General features: G+C 43.1%; 1 protein-coding gene across 5 annotated transcripts in view; it reads left to right on the forward strand.

Annotated features, from left to right (window-relative positions):
- LOC118423077 (single-minded homolog 2-like) overlaps positions 1 to 24,020 on the forward strand; it is a 43,313-nt gene that overhangs the window by 14,837 nt on the left and 4,456 nt on the right. For 4 of the 5 annotated variants that reach the window (XM_035831040.1, XM_035831044.1, XM_035831041.1 and 1 more), the window contains 7 exons: positions 17,451 to 17,557; positions 18,659 to 18,748; positions 20,365 to 20,473; positions 22,161 to 22,246; positions 22,489 to 22,688; positions 23,107 to 23,213; positions 23,731 to 23,878. In XM_035831040.1, coding sequence (XP_035686933.1) covers positions 17,451 to 17,557; positions 18,659 to 18,748; positions 20,365 to 20,473; positions 22,161 to 22,246; positions 22,489 to 22,688; positions 23,107 to 23,213; positions 23,731 to 23,878 — 847 coding nt within the window. The remainder of the gene's footprint in view (positions 1 to 17,450; positions 17,558 to 18,658; positions 18,749 to 20,364; positions 20,474 to 22,160; positions 22,247 to 22,488; positions 22,689 to 23,106; positions 23,214 to 23,730; positions 23,879 to 24,020) is intronic. The other variant, XM_035831042.1, reaches the window with a different exon arrangement.

The raw sequence follows: 24,020 nt of genomic DNA on the forward strand, positions 1-24,020 counted from the left end.
TAAATACCGAATTGTCATGTCGCTAGCTCGTCCCGGATCCCGTGAGGAAAGTCGAGCCGTGGGGGGAGGAGCACCCAGGCGCGCGCTCCGCGGATCTAGTTACCAGGATGATTGATGCCCGACTATCCTACGCTATCCATGGTACCACCTATATGACATGTCAGTAATTCCGGGGGTCAGACGGGTGGTCAGGGTGGCAAGCAGGGGTGCACAGCGCCCCTCCTCTTTCACGTGCTCATTCTGCATTAATTCTTCCCGCTTAGACTCAGAATCAGCCAGATTCAGACACAAGAAATCATGTTTATAAACCTCAGAGATCGCAGTCGTCTAATGCGTTGGTACAGTGTGTAGGAAGCCTGGGGACGAGATGAGAGGTCAGAGGTGAACATTCTAATCTGGCGTCACGCTGGGTGTGTGTATCGTGCCCCGGTGAAACGTATAACTCTATTTATTGTGTTTACGTTATACATTGCCAAAAGGGTCGGCCGTGGTATCAACCGTACTCCGCGTTTCAGTCCAAGCCAAACAATGACACAAAAGTGACAAACGCTTTTGCGAAAGGACTTTCTATTTAGTGAAACGTGTTGAAAGGTTAGTTGTCAAAGTTTATAAGTATAGCTTTTACATCAATACAGATATGAATTCATAACTGTCACAAGCAATATGGTGGAACTAGACTGGAAGACTGTTTTTTTTCACTAAAAAACAACAACTTTGAAGAACATTTGAAATTACTTTTGGAGCATCTTCCTTAGTAGACGTATCAGTTGAAACGATTGTCTAACCCCTCTTAAGTCTTGAATGTTTTGAATGAATGGCTTTGAATGAATTGTTCTGAAAGGAAAAACTTCGATTCTAAATGATAAGTGATTTTTAGTGATGTGCTACCACTTACACAGTGCATTCTGCATATGATTTACACATCATCGCATTGGGGACAAGAAATATCGTTACACACATAAAAGTCCACATAGCCTAAATTCTGTTGCACATTTGTGTTGTTTCCCTTTCCTGTGAGTCTGAGCCGTAACAAGGGTTTCCCAGTTCCCCTTATGCGGTCCGCAGCCAGATTCAGTGACAAAGATTTATGGCCCAGCGGAGTAAAGGACATATTGAGTCTATAATACCATTATTATCTCTGTCTATAACAGGTTAATGGAAACGTCGTTACTGTTGCCCCAATCACCCCCTATATACACCACCTGTCTCGCTTCCGTAGCTTTAATTTGGGCAGGAAAGAACGGGCCATATTTAACAGGAGTGCGGGAAAATTTACGGCGCCGGTGTGAGTGTAGCGTTCGGCTCAAATCGCGGAGTGTGCTGACGATAGCGGTTTGAGTGAGTTTCCGTGCTGACGAGGCCAATTCTGCCCGAGTAACGTTTTGCGGAATCACCTGTGCGCAGACGCGAAGGTCGGACATCTGTCTCAGGTGGACAGGTGATCCTTTCTGGGTGATGAAGAAGCGACAAGATGTTCCAGGAGATAGCTAGGTGATCGGGTGACACAACAGGTGCCACTGAAATCAAACCCAGCGCACGCTGTGCGCATCTTAGGCGATTACGACTTGATTGCGTTCTCAATCTATTCAAACTGTTTCCTGTTCAGTTTGCTGGGTAAGATTAAAGTTCAGTTCAACGCATCTAGATACTAAACAAAGTTGATATTGTCGTTAGAACAGAAACAAATCTTGCGGAAAAATGTAATTTCGTCCCGCATTCCTGGCGAAGACACTACAGGAAAAAACACACAAGTCTAGTTTGTAGAGTTTTCTCATTACTTACACAGGGATAGCCTGACGACTGGACCTCGTACACAACCTAATCTCCGTCATTTAGCAAAATTGGAAAAGTGTCCGAGTGTTGGCATCACGCCCACTGTAGGTCGCACCCCGACAGACAGCCCTATTCCAAGTGTTATTCTATTTCATCACCAGACGATCGCGTTGCCGTCTAGGTTTTCCTAAACAAGGCAGTCCCGACCCCTCTTGACAACAAATGTACAAACAAACAGATAGGAGGAGTGGATCCCCCCTCCCCTCCCCTCGCCGTCTTACGCCACCCGACCGGAGAAATTCCATCGTTACTCATTACATGGGGATTAGCTGGACTCGGGGGCGGGCGCAGGTGCATGTAGATGCCGAGCACTTGTGTCGACCGTCCCCGGTAAAACCAGGGAGAGGAACGGCACGCTTCTTGAGATTATTCTGCGGTTAGAACGAAGGAAAAGTTTTGTTCCCAACTATTTCCGTTCTCAATGGATGTCATAAAGGATAGATCTCAGGGATGGGTCCAAGATTACTTTTTGTCACGTAGTTTCTTTGAAAGGCATTCGTAGTAAAACTACAATAGCTGTCAGGATCAGAATTTTGTACACGACATTAAACAGGTTAAGATAAAGAATTTTTGACGTGTTTACTAACAAGTTGCGAAGAATATTGGTCGAATACATTTCTTCTGTTAAGTGATAACCAACGAAAGTGCGATCTTGACTTTTGTTTATGTAGTCCTGAGATATGAACAAACCTTGTGGACACTTGGTCTGCGTATGTGTTGGAACGAAATGTACCGCAAATTACACGAAAAGCTAATATTAAAGAACTCAATTACTCTTATGAATGGCGGTTTTTAATCCTAACAATGTGACATTGCCAAATCTTTTTTATTTTTTATTTATTTCCTGAAACACGCCGATGTTGAAACACGCGACACAGATAGACTGTAGCATAGGACGGAAGATAACTAAATCTCCATTTAGGTAGGAAAAGTCTATTTGATTTTAATCCGAAAACAATAACTACTCTGGTCGCAGGGTCAGTGTGTGTCTGTGAAGGTGCTTGTGTGTGTGTGCCCCCGTTTTTCCACATGTGGAAATCTCCCGGGTAAACCACAACCCCAGACAAACGACATTTCAATCGAGCGCTGCTGGTCGGCTGAATGTTTTAGCAGACACCGCTGGGCTGATCGTGGGTGGGCGAAGCGTCGTCCCATCCCCCCGTCAATCAAACCCACTGTCCTACAAGATAGTTGATTTGCTAAACTAGAAAATATGAGCGTCCTGATCTGTTGTTTCCGTTTCTCAAGAAAACGCAGGTTCCTCTACAAATCGGCTGGTCTGCCAGACCCAAGTTCACGGCCATGTACGCCTCCGAGAATTTAGTTACACAGATCTTACATAGGTTTGTTGATTTTTCGCGTCCGGTTTGTGCAACGTCAAGGTAGATTCGTAGTCGACGTCTTGTTCCCAAGTTAAAAATATGTAAAATACCAAATTTGGAAAGCCATCAACAAAATTTTGAGGTTGCAATTGCCTTTCTTTCTTATTTTGCAGACTTCAGCGCTGCGATTGTGTATCACGCATCGTTCAAACTGTGCCTTGTCGTTCAAGTTCACACAGACATCGTATGTGCAAAGACTACAAAAGATAGATAATTGTTCACTGATTGAAGATCAAGAATTCTTTACTGTTTCTCATGTACAGATTATTGCAGAATGACACTCTCAGGGGGAAGTTGTTTTCCCTGCGCCATGTTCTGAAGCGGTACAGTGGGTTGGTGTAGTGATTACAATACAGGATTGGACACATGGATGGAAACCGCGACTATAGCGCGCTCCAAATCTTACAACACTCCCCTCCTATTCATCACAAAGGTTTAAAGCCATTAGCTAAAACCATGGATTTGTCAGGGATCTAAAATTAAATTAACGGTGTGTAAGGAGCTTGGTTAAGCCACGCCGATCCCGAGAGACATTTCAGGAATGTACTGTTTCACTGTCGGCATTTAGCCAGCCTTTTCTGTTTCTTACGGCGGGAAAAACAGCCCATGGTCGCAGGTGCATTAGACAGGACATGTGGGAAGGATACACGTAAAGCTATTTTCTACACTGCATTGTGTTAGTGCACAAGACTAATTTCATGTTGTTGATATCTAAATTCGTTCAACGTGTATATGAACGCTTCTAGTATAGTTTCTAGTATGCAGCATGCTTCTAGTGTGCAGCAAGTATGTATGGTTTGTAAATATGTGTTATAAAAATGTGTGTTAATAAAAAGGGAGGACATATGTATATCTACAAAAGGAATGGAACAAAACAGAAAAGAATAAGCAGTAGAAGAAGAAGTCAACGTTGATAAACGTTTATGTTTCTTGGGGGTGAAAATTTCAAGGGATAACTGCAGCTGGGCACTTGATGTTGGGGCTTGAGGCTTGAGAGAGCTTGGAATTGTTTATTAATGTACATAATTCTGAGCAGACCATATAGATAACTTAATGGTTTATTTTTTCAGGTGCAAGGACATGGAGGTATATTTATGATTGCTGGAATACATTTTTGAGAAGTTAGCTTTGAGTAGTGTCGATGTTCATGTCATGGCTACCGCGTAACAAGCCCTACAAACATGTGTGAAAGGAAGTGGCTCACAATTCAAGGTCATCTCTGCTGTCTTTGTAATGTGAAGAGAGAGAGGGGATTCCGCCATGGTTCAAGAATGGAAGATGCCGACAAAAACACATCACAAACTATAACAAAGATAATATTGAAATTGGCAAATGAATTTGGGGAAAAATGATACGAGCTCAAAAATATTACAGCGGACGATAAAATAGAAACAAAGTGACACATAGAAGAGTGGCATTGACTGTAGGTGCTGTAAAATATTAGCTACCGGTGATTTTGAATTCCTATATTATAGTTGCCCATTGACCAGTGCATGGAGCGTCGCCTTGTTTGTTATAGGTCTACCCGTTCGTTTACATCACAGTGACGAAAAGAGCCCACATTTGGAGCGGTAATACCTTAATGCGAGTTGCAAGCCTTAATAAGGCGGCAAGGTTTACATCTTGGTCAGTGCTCTGTGCGTCCATGCTTGGTTTGGAGCGTGTAAGCCACAGATTGTAGGTGAAATTGCTTGTGTTCATAGCGAGAATGGAGCTCAAATTATCCGTACGCTTGTTGGGTCTAACTCGGGCCCGGGCACTTTTACTTCCACACGCGCATGTCCGACAGATCCTCAGCCGAAGAAAGGCGCAGTTATGTTTGAGTGAAAGTGCGGCGAATGTTTAGGAAAGATTATCCCTTGTTAGCTAACATCATCACACGGAGGGAAAAGTTGGCGAAGATTTTGTCGGAAGTGTAGAGTTTTGTGCGCTGTCCGGGGGGTGCGAGTTGTTTTAGAACAGGTAACGTGAGCGCGGGGAAAACTTTCCTATAATCTACCGCTTTTACAAGAGGCACTGTCATCCCCGGGGGAGACTCTCACTGTAACAGGCAGGCCCGTGATGATAATACGTTTTCTGTCAATATAGAAATGTTTTAGTCATGTAATTACCCCATCAGGCGGAGCGTGAGTTACATGTAGGCCAAGCAATTAGAAGGTATAAGCGTCGGAGGAGGGTTTGTCCCCGGCCGGGAAGTCGTCACTCACACGCGCGGGTACGTTCCCTGTCCACAATTGGGTCTCAATCCGCCCGTGCAGGCCTGCGCGCAAGAAAAGCGCGTATTTACCCTCTGTGTGACACCACGGGCTTGTATAGATACAGGTGCGCGCAGAGGGAGTACACACGGCGGGATTGGGTTCCTGCTTGTAAAGTAAAACAAACGGCGGCGTTGTGATGGCACCTGCCTGACGTGGGCGCGCCCGCCCCTCCATACCATCAATTGTACGGGAGGTGGCAGAGATTGACAGGCAAGATCCGCGGTTAGACTCAGCTCAATCGGGTTGTCAAGCACGCCTGTAAAATCAGGAAACAACAGTGTAGATGTCTGACTCATCATTGACAACAACATGTCTATTACAGAACATTCTGTAGCTGTATGGGTTTTTTTCACCAGCGCAATGTACTTTTGAAACAAATTTCTTTAGGTTTTCAATTGCAACTGCGCCCATAAAATCTAAATGTTAAATGCAGTCTATTGACAGTTGGCAGTGTATAGATTCTTCTCATGCACTATTTGCATAAAGTGTTCACACATAAGTACCTTACAAAATGTCTTTATTTTATTAAGTACCAACAAAACGCGTCTTTATTGGTATCGGCGATAGACGCAACTCTACCGCACTGTAGTAGCCTTCCCTGTTCTCGGGCTTTTGCATGGTGCATTCATTCTCACCACAGCACACTGGACACTTTCAAACAAGGTCCTTTCACTGCAGCCCAGCCTTGTTTGACTTTCAGATTTCGCCGACACCCTAGAACACAGAGGAAGCGATCAGGCCGTCCGTGTGAGCTCAGTCCGCCGGTGGAGTGCCTGCAATTGGCTGTTGAAAAGACCGTAATCCCGACGGGGTTTTATCCCTCTTCTCGTTACAACATTCTCCCTGCTCTTACCTGAGGATTTTACTCCCCGGCCTTCCAAACAGTTATTGCAAGTATCAAATTATACACACAGGAGCCTTGTTGTTTCTTTACCTTCGCCCCACTTTGACGGAACAAAACATTCCTCCGCAGATATTTCTCCCGTGCTCCGCCCTTTTGAATCCATATTTACACATTTCTCGATTCGTGACGTCAAATATTCCCTCGCCTTCGGACGGGAGCCGAACCGGAACCGACCCGAAATTTTTTGTCTTCCAGAAAAGAGCAGAGGACGTTTGTAGTTGTACACCGCTGCTGTGTGGAGAGATGATGTTTGGGTAGCAAACACGCAGGGAGAATAGAAAACTAACAAACCTCGCGGTTTAACACCTGCACTTCGGGACTTCAGAAACGTGGAGTGTTAAACACTATTATGTTTTTTCACTCCCGTTTATAAGAAGATTCAATATTTGCTGTGTTAGGTTGTTTTGCCGAGGGGGGTTCTAGAGGTAAAGCTAGACTTGTTTGGCGGCAGGAACAGAGAGAAGTCTTTTGACACACGTTCATTGTGCGGAGGGGCGATTATAGCCATGTATTTGATGCATTCTTGGGAGATTACAATGTTAGTCCGCACATGTTGTCTCTGTGCTGTGCTGTGGATTACAGGCAGAACCTGTACGAAATGTTGCAGTTAGCCGTCTCAAATAACACAAGGCCCATTATCGGATACGTGCCGCACTTAGAGGATTTTCCTTTTTGCCTTCTCTGAAAGAATGAGAGCTTTTCTTAAATGCATCGGTGCCGTGCAGGGTAACTGCGTAAGTCCCGGGAAAAGCCTTATCCGCAAGGCTACTGTGGAAATAACATGGCCAAAGTGTAGCTTAAACGAATTCACTACTTTGGCTATGATAAACATTGCTTAACATAATTTAGCCTTTCAACAAAGTTGCATTTGACACAAGTTTCTAAAATGTCGGACGTTTTCTTGCAAGTGTATACACAAACTAACACAAGTAGCCTGGAAAGTAATTAAACAAAGATTGTACGTAATACTACATATACACGTATAGGATTACATATGATGTTGACAAGCTGTGTACGACGTCAATTGGCATCATTAGTAGGATAGGTCCAAATAAACAACCGTAAGTTGCCCCCAGGATTTGTCGTCCGTTCTGGAGTGTGTCTGTGTGTGGGTATATTTTCTCAGCGTCCCCGGTAGTCTGGTAACCCCGAAAAAATCACGCGTCCCCGTCGACTATCGGGAAGAAGGGTGACCCAAACCGCCGAGTGACGAACGGAGAAACAAAGTATTGTGTTAGCCAAGTGTTGTTTGTTATTAGTAGATGCAACACTTTGAAAATCCTGTGAGACTTAAGGATTCGTAACTATAGCATAAGGTCATTCTGACTGCTAGAAATGATGGCACCCAGGCTCTGTCACTGCCACAGGGGCAGAGACGACAGGGATATCCTAAGAATGATGTTCGTTGTACATCAGCACTGCACTTGATATCATATCATGCGGTCTCCATAATTTCCAAGGTTGGAAAACCTCAAATAATTTTGACTCACAATGGCAAGTAAGACAGTATTTCTTCTATCTTGCATCTACGTATGGTGCCTAAGGGAAATATATTTCGATACTGCACAGTGCACAATGACGATATTTGTGTTAATAGTCATTGCTATAAGCAATTAAGGTTAGAGTTTTAGTCATCGTTTCCATGGTTTTACACCCCATCTACTTGATAATGACATGTGGATATGACCATGTTATAAAATGATGAATCTCTTAAACGAAAACCCATTGAATGGTCCGGTAGGAAAACCTGCCCGTGCTGTGTGGATCCCCTCCATCATTACCCTACCGGCGGCGCAGATGGCACCAGCGCCCGCCTCACAATGGCTTCTCATAACCGTTCCTTCCGCTTGACTTGACGTTGTTGATCTGCCGCCGCTACCGACGGGCCGTACAGAAACCATTGTCTCCGGACTCCCTCTCCGCAAACCTCCGCTCATTATCATTTTTATTACATCTTTACTCTGCCCAAACTCTGTATTTGCTGTCTAATTAGCCAAATGTCCAAGTGATTGACTCCAAAGCAAACCTTTCCTGTGGTCCAAGTGATTTAATGTTTCGCACTCGAAGATGCAAACCAAGAAGACGCCCTATGTTATAATGCCATCTCAGAGGGACTATCACCTTTCTCGTCTCCACCACACCTCCCTATGTAAAATGAGCATGTAATTGTTGACAAACTGTTATTTTGGTTGGTACAAGAGTAATTAGGAACCCCCGTCTCTCCCTTGTTGATGGATGCTCCTGTATCGTCTCGGCTGGACGGTGTTTGGAGAGGGGACCTGAGTAGTTTGTTAACGGAAACAGATTCACCGAAGGAAATCGCAACATTGTCAGGGTGGGACCGGGTAGATACATATACATTAGAGAGGTAAGATTGATCAGGTGGTCAATATTGGGGTTACTTTTTATTTAAACCGGGGAGCAAAACGTTCTTTCGTTAGCGCAAACAAGTTCAACGTGCTATGATGCTTCCTTATATGGAAGTGTGATTTTTATGGTGTTCTTTCAAATTGTTCGTAGTCATCGGTTGAAATGCTGTTGTTCAAGCTTCTGAGATGGCAAGGGATATCTGGAAGCGAGGATTGTAGTCTTTGTACGTGACAACAGAATGACAGTCATGTCTTTGGACACTGTGTGTCCGCGAATAAAGAGGTTTCCTTCACCTTCTACAGAAGAGATTGCCGTGATAGTGTCACCTTCTGCGACACAACTACGCGTGTCATGGTTTTGCCTGATTCACGGTTTGTCCACCTGACCGTAAATGTGTCTTATACGTCTCATTTACGACTGTCTAGAAGTTATTCTGCATTCAACAAACATCTGCGTTCCCGATCTGTGACCTTCTTGGTGTTTTATGTATGGCTATAACTTACTACATGTAGTACTGTGCATCGTCTTCTCATTCTTGGCAAGCTTTATCATGTAAATGATGTCCATCTTCAGTTTCGTTCGCAAGTTCGTTTGTGACAAAAAGTTTACATAGTTCCTTGGTAAGGTGCTATATTCTCCGTATTAAATTCCCGTTAAGGCCTGGTCTCATAAGTCATACTATCATGCATGGTCAGATCGCAAACTGAATCAAGTAAATGCATTTATAGCATAGCCATTCACGTGTCCTGCACAATTAGCAGTCTTGTTATGGAAAGCCTGTGTTATGGGAAAGAGCTGTAGATCTTTGTCCGCAGGGAATTTTGTAACAGCTTGCTACAAAATCAAAGTCCTACCACGAACTTCGACGTACTACACATGAAGACGTACTATATGTCCCCGCCGTAAACATAGTAAACTAAAGGAAGCGAAGGTGTCATCTTGAGGACGTTTGTCTCCGTTGCTCACTTTCTGAGGTTTATTTACAATCCGTAACAAGCGGTGTGGATTACCTGGGCATTCCTGGTGACACGGTGATCCTGGAGGTGGAAATGGGCTGCACATGTGTGAGATACTCGATACGTACTCCTCACCACCCCGCCGTACCAAAACTACCACTGAAGAAACGTGGTTTCCACTGATTTCAGCAAATTATAATAATAATAATAATATCGGATGTATTTTGCAGCCAGTAGGTACCCAAAGTGTGGGTAATGAGGCTGTTTAACTATAAAATACATTTACTCTCCAAGCAGAGATAAGGTGCTCTGGCATCATTTAGTCGTTGTTTTTTATCGGGCTTTCTACATTTTTATTTGGTAGCGTTTTATTCATGTTTCAGGCCGCAAGACATGAAGAAAACTGTATAAGATAGAAAGCCCGATAAATACGCCTCAAAAACGTCAAAAACAGCCGGAGCCTAACCTCTGCTTGGAGAGCACAATAAAGGTCTTGTCGTCTAGACAAGATACTTGGCTTTTTCTTACTGTAGAGACGAGACTGCTATATTTACGTTGGCTTGAACAGCACACAAAACGTTTTGCAATTTTGAGCAGTTGCTTTTCTTTCTTTTTTTTTACTTCTAGTCCTTGAGGCTGTACTGTATTGGTAAAAAGCCTTCCGGCATGGTTTTGCAAATTAAACACACTATTATTACAAATGCCATAAAATTGATTCTGGGTAGAAATTGAGATGCCACATAACTATACTTGTGTAGAACACATTCAACTACATGTGTGCTTAATTGGTGATTTTAGACATTTAGACAAATTTGTACATTTTCAGCTCTGTCACAGGTCAGATAACAAACAGATGTTGTGGAGCAGAAGACAGAAAGTTTCATTAGCTTCACCCGACCGTAAGGAAGGGACAGTCTCTTATCAGTCTTCGTTCGTTGTAAATTTAAATTTATTTGCTTTCTACGTTTAACATTTCACAAACAGTCAACAGAAAGGTGTCTCTAATTATTGCCAGCAAGTGATAGTTATTCATTCAGACACCCAAGTGTTGTCAAGGATAAAATGATGATAATAATATAAAACCCAGGTACACAAAGGTCCAGTCTATCTCACCGAAACTACGACACGCTATTGATGAGAAGACTTGGCTCTTGAAACTCTTTCCAAGGTGACGTTGCGTGCCTTGAGAGGTGGCTTCATGTTGACACTCTGGAGGGTTCAGTAAAGGTCGATTGTTTTATGTGGAAAGGTATGACTCCACTCTGCTAATCATGTCCAGGACGCTACCACACTCACTCTATTCTGAAAATATAACTGTTAGTATTAGTATACCTATTAAACAGTGCTATTGGGTCATTTTGGAAGAAGGGAAAAAGGCCGAGATTTGTCATTAGACAATTGTGCAAAAAATGAAAGAAAATGGCGGGAAAAGTCGATAATCGAATTATCAAGTTCTGTCGGAGCAGTGACGTTATTCTTTTTCACAAAATTTTGTTGTATCTTTTTATGATCATATACAAAGGTTGAACAAGGAAATAATGACTGAAATTGCCTATATTCCATGTTGTCCAAATATAGTAATGAAATTCGACAACAAATTTGATTTAACAATATTCATTCTTCTCGTTTTATTCTGACAGGCACTGTCTTTTTGTTGATCTTATATTCTGCTCTCCAGTAACAGTACATTTGTATTTTGAAATGTGACATGAGTCTCAGAAAATACCCAAGGCTTGCTTCCTGTTCAGTTAAGACTTACAATGTATGTTGTTTTGCTGCTGTCCACACGTTAATGTCTTCTTGCTAAGTTGTTACGTGGCCACGAGCGTCTCTTTACGCCGAGGAAAGGCCCCAGCACGCCCTGACTGCGCCAAATTAAAAGTGTAACGACAAGTAATTAGCTGTTTTGAGAGGAGAGTAGTACGTGAGGGGGCAGGGGCCTCAAGATACCCCAGTCTTCCTGAGCAAACTGGTTACAATCGCTTTATCGGTCGGTGTCATCATCAAACACAACTCTAGGGCTGCTTTCGTCAAATAGATTCGCGGTCCGGCGTTTAGCGGTGAGTCAGGGGCGCCGTTAGTCGGGTGCGAGTTGTGTTTTCACCCGGAGGTTAACGAATATATCGCACCCTTGTCGATTTTACGGTTAAGAATGGTGCAGTTGGCGTGGCCGTCGCCTTCTCCCGGCAAACTGGCGCTGGCGCGAGCCCGGGTCGGGTCGGCGGGGTGCGACCCCGGGAATGGGTACAAGAAAAACGGGCAATTTTCTGGGCCGGGCATGGAAAATCGCACGGGATCGTTTTACATCGGCGGAATGTCCCCTCCTGACTCCCGGGAAGATTGATCGCACCAGCGACTGGGCCCGAACACAAAGTGTCCAGTGTAAACCTGCGGGAAGGAGATGCACCCAGGGAAGTCCAAACACTGTGCGCCGCACTTGTGTAAATACAACTGGGAAGGAACTCTGCAGTTACAACTATAGCTTCTTCAGTTTTAAGTTTTTATTGCAGTAGTACTAGGACGCTCGTATGTGGTGTATAGCATGATTTCACAAAGGCATACATACTACAACATCAGCGCATTTGTTTACCTGATTTGGTTCGAGGTTGGTACTGATGGTGTCTGTAACGTTGAATTTGAACGTTAGTTTTCTTTCATGACGGGATCGAAGACCGGTCACATTGAGACAGTCAAAATTCAGTTTTGGACTTTTTAAAATGTGTTAAGAATCAGTTTAGAATTTGTTTTGTACAAAAACTAATGATAACTGACTATATTAGAATGATGATTGCTTATTTTCCATTCTTGATGACCATTACTAAATTGCATGTTACATGTTGCATATATATATATAGAATCCGAAATGTTGGAAAAATGTCCTTAACTGCAAATTTCTAAAAAGAACTTTTTCACATTTTCATGACATCATTCTGTACATAGGTTCAAGCTCATTTGTGTGTGTTTGCGTTTGCGTGATTGTGAAAACATATGGAGTAAACAGGCCAAGCGGCTGTGCACGTGAGAACGTTGCATGATGTCGCATGGCATGATGGGAACAACTCTAGATGATGTTATCCCAGATTGCACCGGGAAGTGATATGTTCAAAACAGCGGATAGAAATGTTCACCAAACCGATTTTCAGCCTTTGTATAATATGAATGAGAAACACGCGTGAACAAGTTCGAATTCCATCAGAAATTTCCCAAATGTGTCGTCACGAATGAATTTATATAACGTTAATACTGTAAAATCGAAAGTTTCTATTGCGTAGTAGTTTCTATTGTGAACTTAAAATTATCAGAATAGGAAGACAGGTGTAGAACGAAATAGATACCGTTAAGTGTCGAATTTGCTATCATTGCACCTGCTAAGGTCCCTACAGATACCCCACTCTTCGGAAGTTGAGCAAACTATGTACAATCGATGTATCGGTCGGTGTCATCATCGAACATATCTAGGCATTGAGGAAACATCATCTCACGTCGTTTAACAGAAAGTTTCGTAGATGTAGACGAAAAGAAAAGTTCCCTTTCCCTCTTCCTTGATGTAAGGTTGACGTGAAATATTCAGGGCGGCCCCAGCAGTAACCGATGCACCGCTACCCTCATATTTGTGTTTGTGCTATCTGTGAGTAGACGGGAAATGGACTTCTCTTCGGAACTTGTGGAGAAGAGAAGAAAAGTTCCCTCTTCCTCTGCCTTGATGTAAGGTTGACGTGAGATATGCAGGGCGGTCCCATCAGTGGCCGCCGCGCCGCCAGAGTGTCTGCCACGCTTCGCCAGGTGTTAATGAAGATTTCTGCCGTCCGAGATTGGGTTCCTGGCAGACCCGGCCCGGGGTCGGCTCGGCGGCCGGGGCGCGCCATCCTAGGCGGCGGATGATGGATGGAGCCCGTCCGAGGACGTGGAGGGATCGATACGTTAGTGTACAAACACAGAAACAGATACGGTTGGCGCTGACCCTCGTGCCATGATGGACGTCAAAATAACTTCGCAATGGCCCTGAAATGGGTTCAATCTAATAGGCGATCCGTCTTTTCGATACATACTAAGTAGAAAGTTCCTGTCAAGGACCTGTGATGTTGAGTCCTTGGCATTTTTTCTATCACTTTGCAATAGTTCTTCAATCCGTTTGTCTGAGCTGAGTCTAACTATATCAAACATGGTAGAAAAAGTTCTAGTTGGTCCAGTTGCAAGGTATAATTTCTATTTGCGCGTGAAAAGTTTGTTATAAGATGTCTATCTGAAAGGTGTGTTCGTACCTGCGGCGCCCTGCAGTGCTGGTAGTATTTAATCTCCAAGCAGATCCTACGGTGCCATAAGATAGTATCAAAGCTGGCCAGGGACTATAGCCGGCTAAGGGAGTTTGATACTATACATAACGCACCGTGGATCTGGTTCGAGATTAGTAGTATTGAGGACTTCAGACATGTCCTAACTAATTTATCTATTTATTGATCTTGTAGGGTAGTCCCTTCAGTCTAACAGACTGATTTCCAAGGGAGCCCTGTACTAATATATACAATACATGTACATCTCTGACAATTGATTCGTGATCCTCGATTGCAAGTTTTCTCGTTGGACGGCTTCCAAACCAGGACTTAAGACGTGTGGTTATTAATAACTATAATGAAAATGCCATCAAAAGGCATCGAATTTCGGAACATCCAATCGTCATTTTGCAGGAGTGGTGGTGAAACTGGATACGGTATTAGAGACGGGGGTACGGGAGTTTGTATTCATGAACTTGCCGTGAGGTCTTCACCTTGGCCGGTGTTTCGACGCATATTCGATATCAGCGGCGGAATGAGTAATTCCCGAGCCCAAAACGGGGGCTTTAAAAATAACGGCCGCGACCCCAGACGGACCGCGGCTGACGACCCGTGACCGCCGCGGGAAAAATTATACAGGCCGCCATTAATCTCGTTCCCAGACATGACGAATGGTTCAAGGTTTTCTCATCACTCTGGGGACGAGTCAGCGTACTCTTACGAACAAGGTATTTCTCTAGGGCGATATCGCTGCGACCGCCCTGCGACCGAGCGATTTGACAGAGCGCTCAGAATTTCTTCGATAAAAACAACTGTTTGTATGCTTTGTGTGTTTCGTTGTCTTTTCAGTTATACTTTTACATTTAGCATGATATTACAATCATGAAGGCAATGGTTACACAGATCCAACTTAGGTCGCAGCGAAGTCGTAGTGCGATCGGCATCTAGCGGAATGGAGTATCAATCAGTTGTGGTGCCATAACAGACTTTCAGCTATCATTACCTCAGCCATTCGTTCTAACGGTTATATTAGTGCCAATTCGATTTTTGTCCATTCACCATACCGGGTAATCATGAGGGCTAATGGCTTTGCTAATAGTGTCAGCGGACGTATTTCCCCGCTGTTTAGGTCATCAGGCCTCATTTCACGCCAGCAGGGCCAATGCCCGGATGTGGGATGTAGGGTGATGTGTGAAGGGCGTTGAAATCCAGTCGGGTAAGAGGAAGGGGTGCCCCATATATCACAAGACCACAAGACGTTCTTGGCACGAAGTTTCTAAGTTTGATGTTCTGTTGATCTGGTTTTAAGATGGTAGATTCTTCAAACTTCGAAGGTTTTATCCTTCAGAGATTCAGAATATTAGAAACTACAATTTCGTTTACAAATCCAGGAATACGGTATTCCTAAAAAGTTGATAAAGTTAACGAACTTTCCAAAGCTATATAAGAAATTCGTGTTAATTTTACCTCTACTATTCCCACATGTTATCTTCCGTTAGATATTTACTCTAGCTTGGATATTTACAGTACCAAGATTCAATGAAAACGATGGAGAGCAGCGTGAATCAGAAAGTTCACATCTTAGATCAGAAAACTCAGAAAACATAGCTCAGAGGCTGCATGACGGATATACGATGAAACACCGTCTGCTTTAGGTGCCTCCGCACATCCTGTGGTAACGGGACGGATTTGAACTTGCTAACTTGAGTCCCTTGCCAAATAACAGAACCTGAGACACTTCCGTTCTTCTCCGCTGGTTCTTAATAAGCCTCCTCCGTGTCTAAGACGAAACTGGATGCGCTGGAGAATAGTTGCAGAGACTTAAGGATTGTTCCCGAGACTTATCCTAAGTGACAGCGCAGAAAATTGGTTTCAGTGGGGGTGACGGCGCCAGCGGTGCACGGGGGACTCCACGGTTTAACTCGTCTGTTGTATGTTTGACCTTGTCGTCCATTCATTTTCTGTGAGCAGACAAGAGAGAACCGCAGTGACAGAGGGTAGAAACAATGAGAGATGTGAACATTTTTTGCCTGCTCAGTACTGAACTGATAGACTCTGGGGTCTCTAAGGCCCCCTTTTGCACCAGTCAGTGATCCCTGAGCCACCGTAAAACGACCGACATTGGATTCGTGTGACTCCTCATAATTGGAATATTGTGCATGGTGTATAATTATGATCTAAAATACAAGAAACCCACAAAACGTGAACGAATCCGTTCTCTATCTTCGAAATTCGTTGTGATCACTCAACCTCGATGGAAAAATGTGTAAACAAAACACACCACGACGAAAACGAATGTTGGAAAAATCAGATTGACAAACGAAAGGCGAATTCGACGTAGGTTTGACTTGTACTCCCCTTTCTCCACTACCCCGTGGTACTTAGTTACAGATTTGTCCCCTATAGAGTAGAAGTTTGCGCCGCGTTCCCAAAGTTCGCGCCAACTCGGCAAACAGGTGGTTCGGATTGAACGGGACTTTGCCGCCGAGTGATTGAAAAGTTTTCAGACTCGTTTAACGCAATGTGTTTGTAGGCGGGTTACAGGGCCGCGGAATTTGCTTAGTGCACGGGTTGGTTTCCGCTGAGATGCGAACCTGTGGTATATGTTGGTGTTTAGTAAGTAGCTTTGTTCGTATCATCATTTGAGAGGGTAGTCTTCTTTCCGCAATGATGGTATGATACATATTTGTATGGCATAGATTTGTCTTTTAGTCCCTACTTCTTGAATGAACAGAGCCAGTCTTAAACAGGGCCTCAAGTTCAGTCCCATCTCTACTCTATCGGTCTGACAAGGCGAATTGTGTCAGTGAAAATGGATGGTAAACAGCTTGTGGCTTGGGTAATTTCCTGTGATATGACAGAGTATTTCCTGTACAGCAAGCTTCTGTGACCTGGACTGTCTAATATCCCTCTCCCAAGTGGCGGACGCTGTGTTCTAGCAAGCGTTATGCCAACATAAAACTTGACATTGTTTTCGTGGAAGCTGATCTATCACTGAACTTACTTATGTACTTGTTCAAGAGGGCGACGAGAGAGTAGAAGTTACCCTTAATTTATCGCGGTTTTCTTCATCAACGTTAAGTTCAGTAGCGAATGGATAGAATTTTGATCACAATCTGTATCAGGCTAACGTCACATTTCCAAACCGGGGCCCGGCCGCGGTGTTTGTGGAAACGAAAAATAGAAATTTAGGTAAGATACAAATAATGGCCCAAAACCTGTGTAGTTTTTCTTATATACTTTTATATCATACTTATCGTTCCCGAGAGCTGCACGGCCGGGCCCCGGTTTGGAAATATGAAGTAGGCCTAAGAAGACGTTCTCGGCTCTGTAAAATGAATACGATTCAATGAAGAACAATTTGAAACTCACAATATTTTTCTGTATTCCAGGTATATATAACATTGAATGGCATGTATACATGTAGTTTCCGCTTGGTTGTATTCTAAGGTTTCTGTTCCTTCCTCTCGTTGCAGGACTGGGAGATGTGTGGGGCCAGAGAAGTAGCAGCAGTAGCGCGATGGATGCGATAGGCAAAGAGCTCGGCTCGCACCTACTACAGGTAAACTCGCGACTCCTGCAGGTACAACATAACTTATTCACCTACATGTCGTGGTAAGGTGGTGGGACTTGGTGTTTTATCTTTAAGGACAATGAACTGTTGGTATTAAAGATGGTAGAACAGACCGATCCAATAGCCCCGCCGATCTCCGTCTTAACATAGAAAAGCAAAACAGAGACATAAAAACGCAAACATTTGATGGACTTGCAGCCTCTCTCTAATTGGTCGAAACTGCTAATATTCATGCCGTCATTGGTTGAATTGCTAATTTTGATAGACAGTCAGCTGGATCGGTCTATTCTCATGATTCTTGACAAATATAGCAGTAAAGAAGTTAGATTTGGAAAAAAATTATTCAAACTCTTTCGCTGTTATATGTTATAATGCAGATTTGTATGTAGGGTTTGGCGGAACGGGCTACTGATTGTTGTCTAGGCTCCTATTACTATTAGGACGGAAATGAATGAAACCGTGTTCAGAGGTAGTTAAGCAGATGCTTTGTTTACCTACATCAGGAAGATTACGTCTGTACAAGAACGAACAACAGCGATGTTGTTGTTGTTGTGATGTGCAGGGGAAGAACACGATATCTTAATTGGTGGCTAAGTGTTGGGCATAGACTTTCTTGATAGGACCGTTTATTCGGGCCAGACAAACACAGAGCTGGCCTCTGTTTGAAAAGCTCCCACAATGATCTGCAAATTTCTGGCAGTCCAGACATCAGTCACTGTGTTCTGCATCTATAGTCTGGAAAGTCCAGACAGGCTATGTTTTATGCTATAACAGACAAAAAACAAATCGTAAACTAATTTCACCTGAAATAAAGTCTAAAGAATGGATCCTCCTATTCTGGCAACGAACTGTCGTGGCTTTGTTCCAAATGGAGAAGGGAATATGTAGATGATAGAATGATCTGTTAGCAGATTCACGAAGACATGGTTTACGAAATAAACAAAAGTATTATGTTAGCACTTACTAGATTGTAAATACTGTGCATAAAATAAAATAAACAACTGTGCATTTGACAATTTCAATTTCTTCCTTTAATGTCACCATCGTTGAAATGCTCATTTGTTACGTCATCGTTCAGACAAACAATTTTTTATGCGTTTCCTTTTTCAGACGTTAGACGGTTTCCTCTTCGTAGTCGCACCAGACGGCAAGATCATGTACATATCGGAGACAGCGTCAGTACACCTGGGGTTATCACAGGTGAGTATACAGACTCCAGACCACAAGCAGCATGTACATCTTTGGGTGTAACAACTCTCACAATGTAAAAATACGCAAATACAAATAATATACTACGACCCGCGACTAGCCTCACTTGATATTAGCTAGATATTACAGACTAACTCATATATTACCCCTCATTGTTTAGTGAGTCGAGTTTTAAGAATTATTTTATGTTTCTATTCTGTAGCTTGAAGTTGACTTTTTCCGAAACGTGTCATCAATGCCCTTGCTGCTGCCGTAATAACACATTATTGAATGTAAAAGTTGCTCATAAGGTATAATCAAGTGCACGGAATTAGATCTGACGGTACTCTTGTTTAAGACCAATAGTTTACGATGGTATATTGAAAAAGTAATTAATCGGAAATGAGCCGTGCCGATGCCAGATATTGTCTAATTAGGACAGGGTATCACAGGGAGAGAAGAGGTGTTGATTAATTATCTGCCTCACTAGATCCGTACCCCTGGCGGGTCTATTCATACACAGGTGAGACCCACAGAACCGTCAGGGGTTCATCAGTTAATTAGAACTTGGTTAATGTACTTTGTGAGGAGAACCTTCACCTTGAACGTCTATAAATCGTTGACTACTATAACTTGCTTAGACATTGGCATTGCAGTATTATACATCTACTGTGGACAGTACAACAAAAACGTTTTATCTTCTTCAATATTTTGTGAGGAGAACCTTCACTTGAACGTCTATAAATCGAAGCTTCGACTTCTAAGTTGCGTCTTACACATTGGTATTGCGGTATTCTGCATCTACTGTGGACAGAACAACAAATTGACGTTTTGTCTTCTTCAATATTCTCATCGATTTTACGACAACCCACATTACGGTACCGCCGTTTTACCCCATTAAGCATTGTTTACGGCGAAAAGTCCGCCATTAATTATGGCGATAACGATCGCCTGGGGACAACACGGCACATCCTTCACCGGCGCGAATTGGGATGGGAATTGATGGCCAAATTAGCCGGCTACATGAAATACATAAACAGGGCACGTGTAGGCGATGAATTTTGATGACCCTTATTTCGTGGGAGGCGAATATTGTGCGGAACGTATGGGAGTGTTAATGTCCCTCTCATCGCAAAGTAAATCGAGTTTTAGATAAAAAGGTTACATTGAAAGCATTATCTTGCTATAGCCTATCCTTGTAATATAAATAGGTAAAATAGGAAAAGGAAATGACTAATATTAGGCAACAGAATCGTTGCAATATCTGCATTATGTTGTAGTAAGATATTCTTGGGTATAAGTATGATTGGTTCTAAGTATAATCAAACAACGTTTGCCATCTTTTGAAAAATTAGATCACTCATATCAATGCAGCTCCTGTTTGACAAACACACATTTTCAACAACAATTGAGTGGCACACTTAAAGTAAAACTCTCGGCGTTTCTAGGTCCCAGGTAGGGAATTTAAAAGAAGACACAGCCACTGTACCTTCGACTATTAATTGTGCATAGATTCGATAATCGTTAGATCTAGAAGTCATTAATTATTGGTTTCGATGAAAAGCTTGGGTATCTGTATCCGAGGCAACCTAGATGTTAAACGTTGTGCCCGCCTGTTATTGTTTCAGGTGGAGCTGACAGGGAACAGTATCTACGAGTACATCCACCCTGCTGACCATGAGGAGATGGCGGCTATCCTGACTGTTCATCAACCCATCCACACACATATCATGACAGGTTCGTCTTTCCTTTCTTCATACTACAGCAGAATGAAAGAGAACATAATAGAACAGAAGAGAAACAGACGTTCAGGCCGCGTGAGATTTAACAGGGGTGCTACGCAGGTACACCAGACGTGTGTATAAACTTGTTTTATGTTTAAGAGAGGATTAACCTCAGAAATGATGATAAACAAGAAGAAACATCCGGGTTAGCGTAAATAATCATGTAACATCACACGGTATTGAGACACTGAGAAACGCGATTCAGTCATTTTTCTTCCCATTCTTTCCTTATGTTGGCATTATGGGGGAAAGTTACTGGATTTACTAGCCACATAACAGGTTTACCTAATCTCCAAGCAGATCCTACGGTAGCATAAGATAGTATCAAAAGCTGGCAGAGGAGTGAAGCCGGCTTATTGTGATGTACAGTATGTTTCGCTACATGGCAAATGGGCACCTCTTGGCTGACTACACTCCTTGGCCAGTTTAGTACTATCTTATGTCATCGTAGGATCTGCTTGGAGATTAAGGTTTACCCCTCTGTGAACCTGTGTCAAGCTGTGATGTTCACTTCACCAGTAGTCCGCATTTCCTGCAGACACATGTGAGGATTCTGTCCCTTCCTTTCCCACACTAGTTCTACCCTACAGACTATGTCAGAAATGTCCCAGTCTAGAAGACACCGGTTACGCAAATACTTGGAGCAGATGAATCCACGTGACCCTGAACTCTGTTCACCGTGTGTTCTCGCACGTAGCAAGTTGCCGATGCTCAAGGAACCGAAAAGAAAACCTGAGTTTGATAGAGTAACACCAAACCATCCGTATCGAGTGGTAAAGGCTAAATGTGATATCTCACTGCACTTGGGGCAACGGTGCGACACAGCTGCGGGTTCGAAAGATAACGAATTTTAGAGATAAAGAACGAATTTTCTTGCGTTTTGTGTATTTTGCTGTCTTCTGTCATACTTATACTTATGACGCAATATCTAGATTATGAGAACAAAATCGGCGAAAATAACACAACTGTGCCGCAGTGAACGAACCCCGCAGTGCCGCACCGGTGCCCCAAGTGCACCTTAATCGTCCCGCCAGCCATGACCGGACCTGTACATCCCGACCTGTCACTCCGTCAGGGCAGCACGGCACAGGAATGTGGAGAATAACACAAAAATAGTTTCTCCAACTCCTCGTTTTTTGTTGACGCAACAGGTTTGTTGCCGGAGCCTGTTTGTAAAGATGTACAGACAACATGACCTTTACGTATTTGGAAGATCCACCGAAAACAAACGGGGGTGAGGGACAGTTCGCATGAACTTTTCAACCCGGCTGAGACGCATGGAACGGTGCAGAGTTTATACCATATGTGTCTTACATGAAGAACGCGGAGCTGAAGTTAAAATTTCAGTTTCGTCTTTTGATGTCTACATCTTCTACTGGATGGCAATTATCATATCAAGTACCTACGATGTCTTTTAGAGGCTATTAACCGAGAGGACACGTACCTCACACATTACTATTCTAGACACACGACTCACTTCCACACGTCACACAAGTATCTAGAAAGTTAACACATCAAGTTGAGATTCACCAACGTTTTGGTCTTCAGAATGTTTCCTATAGTAATGTTCAAGCAAGATACTTTCTGTTGTTAAATCTGGACGTAAAGCTAAAGGAAATTTCCTGTCTTTCTTGCTGCAGATTTTGAGTTGGAGAGATCCTTCTTCATCAGACTGAAATGTGTTCTCGCGAAGAGGAATGCTGGACTAACGTGTGGAGGGTACAAGGTACAAGTACTTACGCGTAGTATTTATAGATCGGCTTTCTTTTAGACTTGTATACTTTGAGGATGCCAAAGTAAGTTCAAATGTAGACATACGTGTGTCTGTATTTTTCAATAAATAGAGAGAGTCTTTCACTGAGAGAAGAGCAAAGATCATGATCACCACACTACCAAGACGCAGACCATTCTAGTATCAAACCTTTCTTGTGTCGCCGATACTTACCTACCCACTCCATTGCCCTCCAGGTTATCCACTGTAGCGGCTATCTGAAGATTAAACAGTACACAATGGACATGGCTCCGTATGAAGGCTGTTACCAGAACATCGGGCTGGTGGCGGTAGGACACTCCCTCCCTCCGAGCGCCATCACGGAGATCAAGTTGTACAGCAACATGTTCATGTTCCGAGCTAGTCTGGACCTCAAACTCATCTTCCTGGACGCCAAGTAAGCAGGAGCATCAAACTGTGTTTTAGATCTCTAGCAATGTGCATCTGCTTGACTTAAAACAGATGTCTTAAAAATATCTTTTGACAGATAGTACCCATAACTTTAGGAGCATCAACTTGCGTCTGAAATCTTAAAGAAAATATCTTCAAACAGATAGTAGCCATGTTAAAGAGCACCAATCTCCTTTAAAACATTTTGGTAGAAGCGAAATGCGAAGGAACATGCCACGAAGTGGCTTGCGCAAACTATAGGGACATCCCACTTGTCCCTAGTAAGACCTGTCCTTGGTGCTGAACGTGTAATCACAATCTATGCTGTTTGATCACTATGTCCGTTTTGAGCACTTTTCATATCAATCCCCGTTGCAAATCTGCTACAGACACCATTTATAACTCTATATTTCCCTACTGTACAGGGTGGCCCAGCTGACTGGCTATGAACCGCAGGACCTGATAGAGAAGACTCTGTACCACTACGTGCACGGCAGTGACATCTTCCACCTCAGATACTCTCACCATCTATGTAAGTCACTCTTCAATTTATCACATCATGCATATCAGACATAGTGGTACTTTTCTGACAAATAAAAGCAATTGTTGTGTCTTGTTGTTATGGCTAGGTCCCATTTTATGACAGATTCCTTTGAATGCTATACCTCCTCTACTACGCTGAGAGGGGGACTAGGAATGATAGAAAAATAATGGCTGTATACATTGAAACAAAGATATGTCTATTGTATGACTATGACGATTGTAAACGATCACAACCATCTATGTAAGTCACTGTGGAACTTAATGTGACTTGTCTGCTGTTGTCTGCTTTAGTGGTGACATTGGCACTATATCCAGTCCCTGGCGAATGTTATACCTTTTCAAAGTTTTGAGGGAAAATAAGGATGACATGTAAGAATAGATCGGCCGCATGCGCCTATCAAAAACGGACATTTACTATGATTACTATCATTTCAAACAACATCCGTTGTCATGATGCCGACAATTACCGATAGAGATCTTAACCAATTGCTTCTTTCTGGTTACAGTACTGATGAAGGGTCAGGTGACCACGAAGTACTACCGGTTCATGGCTAAGAACGGCGGCTGGGTGTGGATCCAGAGCTACGCCACCATCGTGCACAACAGCAGATCCTCCAGGCCGCACTGCATCGTCAGCGTCAACTATGTCCTCAGGTTAGTTATTAGTTGTGGTAACTACGTTACTGTGCCTGATAGGTATAAGCAGCGAAAGAGAACTGGGTTAATGTAATCTAGGAGAGTTACTGGGTATGCAATACAAATAGTACAAAAAATCAACAATTCTTGTTCATACTTT

This window comes from Branchiostoma floridae, chromosome 9 (genome assembly GCF_000003815.2).
Source record: "Branchiostoma floridae strain S238N-H82 chromosome 9, Bfl_VNyyK, whole genome shotgun sequence".
In the NCBI taxonomy this organism is placed as follows: domain Eukaryota; kingdom Metazoa; phylum Chordata; class Leptocardii; order Amphioxiformes; family Branchiostomatidae; genus Branchiostoma; species Branchiostoma floridae.